General features: G+C 45.1%; 1 protein-coding gene across 1 annotated transcript; it reads right to left on the reverse strand.

The window, feature by feature from the left end:
• Window positions 1–356: 356 nt before the first annotated feature.
• On the reverse strand, window positions 357–2,219 carry cxcr4b (chemokine (C-X-C motif), receptor 4b). Its single transcript, XM_028991108.1, has 2 exons — window positions 2,095–2,219; window positions 357–1,860 (listed from the first exon to the last, which is right to left on the reverse strand). The coding sequence occupies exons 1-2, from the start codon at window positions 2,110–2,112 to the stop codon at window positions 805–807; spliced, it is 1,074 nt and encodes a 357-aa protein (XP_028846941.1). The 5' UTR covers window positions 2,113–2,219; the 3' UTR covers window positions 357–804.
• Window positions 2,220–6,564: the final 4,345 nt, after the last annotated feature.

A 6,564-nucleotide genomic window follows, 5' to 3' on the forward strand; every position in this document is an offset into this window, starting at 1 on the left:
ATAGAATACTCCAACTAAACTATTACATTATGCAAGACAGTCATAATAATGTGAGCAAGTACATTAATACAAAAAAAACTGAATACCAGATGCAAAAAACACCAGGTCGTTTTGTATGTGCATTTTAATTAATTTTTTTTTCTCATGACAGAGGACGGCACAGATGTTCTTTCTTGAAATTGCAGAGCATTTGGAAGGCCCTTCTTTCCAGCCAGGTGGAGCTTTTGTTTTCCCTGCTCAACAGACCTCTGTGGCATGGAAGACGTTCCCTATCCCCTCCCCCCATGGCAAGGCGGGGAAGAGATAGCTCGGTAAAAAAAAAAAAAAAAAAAAAGAGAAAAAACAAGAGAGTCACCTTTCAGGTATTTTAGGTTTATTACCAACACTCCACCAGGAAAAGCATCAAGAACTGAAACACAGCAAATATACACATAACAATATATATATATATAAAAAAAAAAAAAACCGTTCAGTGTGGACAACCTTCTGAAATAAATACCTCTCAACAATCAGCCAAACCTAAGTGCCGACAAACACTGGCGACGAATAATGAACTATATACAAATAATTTACAGGTCAACCGGGTTACATTCACAATGCAGTTTTCACACAATTCTGGTCTGCAGCCCCCCAAAAAAGTAAAAAAAGGTCACATAAGCAGTGTACAACTAAGAAAAAAAGCCAAGCGACAATATAAAAAATTTAAAAGGTTTATGTACATTATGTACTAGGTCTTGTTTTTTTCACATAAAGCTTAATTCTCCGGAGAGAAACAGAGTCTGTAAGATCTGAAAACGTGACTGGTTAACTGGAGAGCACGCTGGAAGACTCCGACTCTGTGGACACAGATGAAATAGGGCCCCTCTTTTTGGTCAGTATCTTGTGGCTGGATCTGCTGTTGAGGGTGTTCCGGGCGGATTTCTTGAATTTCACCCCCAGGAAGGCGTACAGGATGGGATTGAGACAGCAGTGGAAGTAAGCCAGCGGCTCGGTAATGGCTATCCACTTCTCCAGACCCTGCATGAGCAGGCAGCTGCTGGAGATGACGTTCAGCTGCATCAGCGTGTCCACGAAGATGCCCAGGCAGTAGGGCAGCCAGCAGATGAAGAAGCAAACGATGAGGATGACGGTGGTCTTCAAAGCCTTCCGCTTCAGCGACTGCGCCTTGGCCCCCTGCGAGAGTTTGGAGATGATGATGCAGTAGCAGGTGAAGATGATCAGACCCGGGATCACGAATCCCACCAGGATGTGCTGGAAGCGGAAGACGGCGACCCACGTCATGGTGTCTGTCTTAGGGTAGATGCGCACGCAGATGCTGTTATCTCCTCTCTCCTGGACCTGGGCAAAGAGCAGGTCAGGCACGGTGAGGAGTGCGGCCGGCAGCCAGACGCCCAGGTAGATCACCCGGTCGGCGAGGATTCTCCTGAAGGACGCACTGTTGGTGGCGCGCACCACTGCCAGGTACCTGTCCAGGCTGATGAAGGCCAGGATGAGAACGCTGCTGTACAGGTTAATGGTGTAGATCATGTGCACGGCCACGCAGAGGAAGCCCCCAAAGTACCACTTGCTGGCTGTTTCAACAGCCCAGAATGGCAAAGACAGGACAAAAAGCATGTCGGCCACCGAAAGGTGCAGCCGGTACTTGTCAGTCATGTTCCTGGACTTCTTCTGGTAGCCCATGACGACTATGACAAGTCCGTTGCCCACGATGCCCAGAACAAAAAAAATCCCATACACGATGGGCAGGAAAATTCTCCGGAAGTTGTTGTTGAGGGCTCCTGGACAAAGCTCTTCATACTCGTCAATCCCAGAGCCCTCATCAGTGATGTTCATGTCTTCAATGTTGAACAGAATTCGCTCCTTGGAAACATAAACATGTTCATTGAGAGACTGTTTTATATCTAGTATATAATTAAGAGAGAGAGAGAGTTGTCTGTCTGTTATTATTAATAACAGACCAGCAACCGTAGCCTCAAACAGAACTCCAGAACAAACCAAAAAAAATAAAGCACTAGAGATGTTCTTTTTCTTTTTTCTTTTACAGTTTCACTTCAACAGAAGCCCAGAAATGTCACAAACCAACGCGATACTTACTTCGTACAGAGTTTCCATGATCTATGGTTCGCTTAAACGTCCGAGATGCTCGGGTGCGTGCGTCAGGGGCGCAGATGCAGGTGTGGCGCGCTTGGCTGGAGGGGCGTGTTAAATAGCCAACGCTCTTTCGTGTGGGCGGGGCCACGGCACCCCGCGTGGCGGACGCCCCGCCCCCAACTGATTCAAATCAAGACTCGTTCCTCCCTAACGTCTGTTCAAGAACAACTCTATATAAATATATATATATATATAAATTGCTCCCCATCCTTCGCCACTTTGCTACTGGCTTCTGTCCCCAGCGTTTCCTGTGACTCATAAGGGACTCTTTAAAAAGAAAAACTGCACTGCCACTGGCCACCTGGTGTCCCCGAGTCTCACTGCATGGATCGGAATGTTTTCTAATCGTCATGGTGATCTACTTTGTAAAAACGCGCCCCCAGAAATGAGTCACATGATGAGTAAAAACAGATGCCCCCTCCCTGCGGTGGCCATGTGGTGGATCCCAAACAAAGTTTTGGCTCTTGCCTGACTGTACACTTATTAAGTTTTTCTTTTAGGGTTCTTGAGGTGCATTCCATTTTCGCATATTGGTTCAAAGCCCACTTACTGTCATTGTGTCCCTGAGAGAGACACTTAACCCTGTCTCCAGGGGGGACTGTCCCTGTAACTACTGAGTGTAAGTTGCTCTGGATAAGTGCGTCTGACAAATGCCGTACATGTACATATTGAATACTGCATCTTAAAGTCCCCAGAGTTTTGGATTGTCCATGGCAGTCCATGGCAGGTGGACGTATGCAGAAGAGGTTAAACCACTTGGGGAAGTGGTTAGGGCAGCCGGTGCTAAATCAGGACCCGTCCCCTTCACCGGGCGCAGAGCCCTAATTAAATTGGTTGAATTGGACCATATGGGGGTGAAGCTTAGAGGGGCAGCGGTGAGGTGGCCAGGGAAGCACCGTCATAAATCTCACCCCGAAACCCTCATAGGACGCAGCGGGGCTATCTCAGAGTGTCCCTGGTGTTACGGCTGCGTGATAGAGATCTACGACTCCTCGCCACAATGCAGTTTTTCATGCTGTCTCAGTGGTGGAGGAGATGCAAGAAGCTGCACCAAAACCTGCTTAGAAGGTGGCAAGTTTACTCGGCGTTCCATGAAAAAGTTTTATTGGCTCACGTCCCTAAAGCGAGACCTTACACGTGGTTTAGTCTAATGGACAACGTTGTCTTCTCTGACACTTGAGATTTGATGCTGCGTCCTGGAGACATGTTATTTTGTATAGCTCACCGTCCCAGAATGCAGTGCTGCATGCTCATATAGGCATCCTCTATGTAAAAAAAATCTGACCAAGGATTTCATTTCACCGGCTGCACATTTGATCTGTGCATCAGACTCTCAAGTCCTAATGTGGTCCAAGGGATCAGTTCATTTCCTCTGGTACCACAAGAACCTTTTATCAACGCGAATGAGATGATTTTTCTCGAGCCATTTCTACGCATGTCAGAGTGAGTTGGTTAGTAGGATGTATTTTTTCTTTCATGGGGCTTCAGCCGGATTTTAGAACGATCGAATTTGAAGAAAACAGGAGACTTGGTGCCCCCCAGAGCATGCTATCTTCCGAGCACAGAGTTTAATTACCTAAGCCTACGGCAGCACCCGAATGGCAATTGCTGTCTTCTTGCGGGGGGTGTTGCATAGTTTGGATTTCACTTTTTTGGAAGTTACATAATCGGGCCGGCCTACAAAGTTTTTCGACATCAACGTGTGTTTTTGTTCACTACTAACCGCAAAAGCTGATCTTTTTTTATATTGAGCGGCATTAGTAGGGTGTTAGTAGCCTAGTGGGTAACACACTCGCCTATGAACCAGAAGACCCAGGTTCAAATCCCACTTACTACCATTGTGTCCCTGAGCAAGACACTTAACCCTAAGTTGCTCCGGGGGGGGGGGGGGGGGGGGGGGGGGACTGTCCCTGTAACTACTGATTGTAAGTCTCTCTGGATAAGGGTGTCTGATAAATGCTGTAAATGTAAATGTACTGATAAATGCTGTAAAATTATATTCTCCAGTTCTAAACTGGATTTTTTGTTTATGGAACAAATAAACCTTTCCCAGTATCTTTCCCCTTTTAAATAAATGTACAATAAAAGGTTTATTTCACCAGAGGGCTTCAGCTGTGTGGGTTTGAAAAGAGAACTGCTCTGCTCAGAATGCATATCAAACGTGTGAATTGGCGGCTGGGTCTTGAAGTGATCGAAAGAATGGCAGCTCACGATATAAATGCAAGGCCGTATCAGCACATCCCCAGCCTGGCCTCACTGGGGGCAAAGACAACAATACAAATGCAGCTTGTTCCTGTTGCGACTCATTCACATCCCTCAGCTACACGAGGAATGCCTTATAATAATGTCATGTGGTTCGTATTTAACTTTCGTATTTCACCTCCCCCGACTGAATTCATATATAAAAGTGGGCATGTAAACGTGTGTTATGGCCAGATATAGGGATCGAGATTGTCTTTCCCTCGTTTCAAGCTGCACCGTGCCTTTGAGTGACAGCGTTACCTTATCCAGGCCGTACATAATGATTTTATTACAAGACAACAAAAGAGGCCTTTATACGATTATGTGATAAGAGGGGGTAGCAATGTGTTGTGATCTTCTTTCCAAGCACATTTCCCCCCCACATGTCAGCTCTTTGCAAGCGTTTGATCTGCATGCCCTATCACGAGGATGAGATGATTGCAGATTTATTTTCAAATTAGCTGTCACCCCACTGTGTACGACATTATATATATATATATATATATATTAAAAAGAGAAAGAACAATTCACAAAGGAACGAGTTATTATGCTTTTATTCGGGAAAACATTCATTTGCTTCCTTCTACGTAGGTGTACTGGATTCCTTTATATCAAGATGGACGTTGTCCCCTGCATGCATTCTTGTGCTTGCCCAACTTCAAACGTACCCTGGCTCCTAATATTTATCTTGGAATGCACCAACCTTTACCTGCTGTCTCCAGCCCGATGCTATCGTCGTGTTGTGGTAATGGCCTGTGTAGAGTTGTGGAATGACGTGTGGGTGATTCACACTTCGGAGTTGCTCTTCTGGATGGGGCGGCAGGCCCTGTTTATTACGGCTAGTCTGCTGTACTACACCGTTCCACAGTGGAAAAGCATAAAACCAAGAAAAAGAAGAGGTACACGTTTGGCGCACACTGGGAGATGTGAATGGCTCCCAGTTGAGAACAATGTGGAGACTTTTCACGGACAAAGCACGGCCTTATCATGGGAAGGCGCCTTTCCCTGGACTTCCTTCCTGGGTGTGGGGTAACCCTGCCGGCTCTCTGAAACGTTCCGAAACGTCTTCCCCTGGCAGCGAGAGATTGTGGATTATTCGGATTCTTATGCTACAGCACTGGGTTTATTTAGGATTTTACTCATCCCAGTTGCATTCTCCTAAAGCAAATGTATTCCCATGAATCCCGGTTAGTGGCACTCACACCAGTGTCACTTTTTCTGTATTACTTGGTAAACAGTCTGTTTTTGTAGCAGCACAGTATATTTCCCTCTGTAAGAGCCTGTCAGTAGTGAACTTGTCCAATTACCATTAATGGCAGATATTGAGTGTAGGTTTCTGTTTGAGAGAGACCATGACACCACAAAGAAAATGATCCGGTCCATCAGCATGGCACTTTAATTTAATTTAATTTAAATTCCTCTAATTAAACAACAGTTGGAGGTTTTATGAGTCGGCGTGGTCTTTTGTAGCCCATTGTAAATGTGAAACATGTTGCTCACGCATTATAATACGTTTATATCTTTGTCCTCTTCATCATAAGCAGTCAAATATTAAACAGAAGGGTCTAACAAACGCAGAAGTATTTGAGCTTTAATTGTGACACTGAACACTCAGATTTCCGCATTGCAACATTATTCTGAAAAATATATTGATCATGCATATTAAAGTCTGGAAATAGATACTTTAGGAGTACTTAAGTGTACATTATTTACATTTACATTTACAGCATTTATCAGACGCCCTTATCCAGAGCGACTTACAATCAGTAGTTACAGGGACAGTCTCCCTGGAGCAACTTAGGGTTAAGTGTCTTGCTCAGGGACACAATGGTAGTAAGTGGGATTCGAACCCGGGTCTTCTGGTTCATAGGCGAGTGTGTTACCCACTAGGCTACTACCACCCTACATTATGGGTATATGACAATTTTTTCATAGAATATTCCTTCCCGTAGTGTGCCGACACTGTGTAGAAGTGAATATCATGTTCTTTCGTCTACACTGGTTCTGATCACCTTGTCTGTTCCACATGAAGCTCATAACAGGAAGTGGGTGGTTTGCTATAGAATATTTCACCCTGTTGACACCTCCTCTCTCAGGCTACGTGTCCTGACATGGGTTCAAACTCACGTACACGCACAGAAGAGAAAGGGAAAGGCATAAAAAGGCATTTGT

The sequence above is a fragment of the Denticeps clupeoides genome, chromosome 9 (assembly GCF_900700375.1).
Source record: "Denticeps clupeoides chromosome 9, fDenClu1.1, whole genome shotgun sequence".
Classification (NCBI taxonomy): Eukaryota; Metazoa; Chordata; class Actinopteri; order Clupeiformes; family Denticipitidae; genus Denticeps; species Denticeps clupeoides.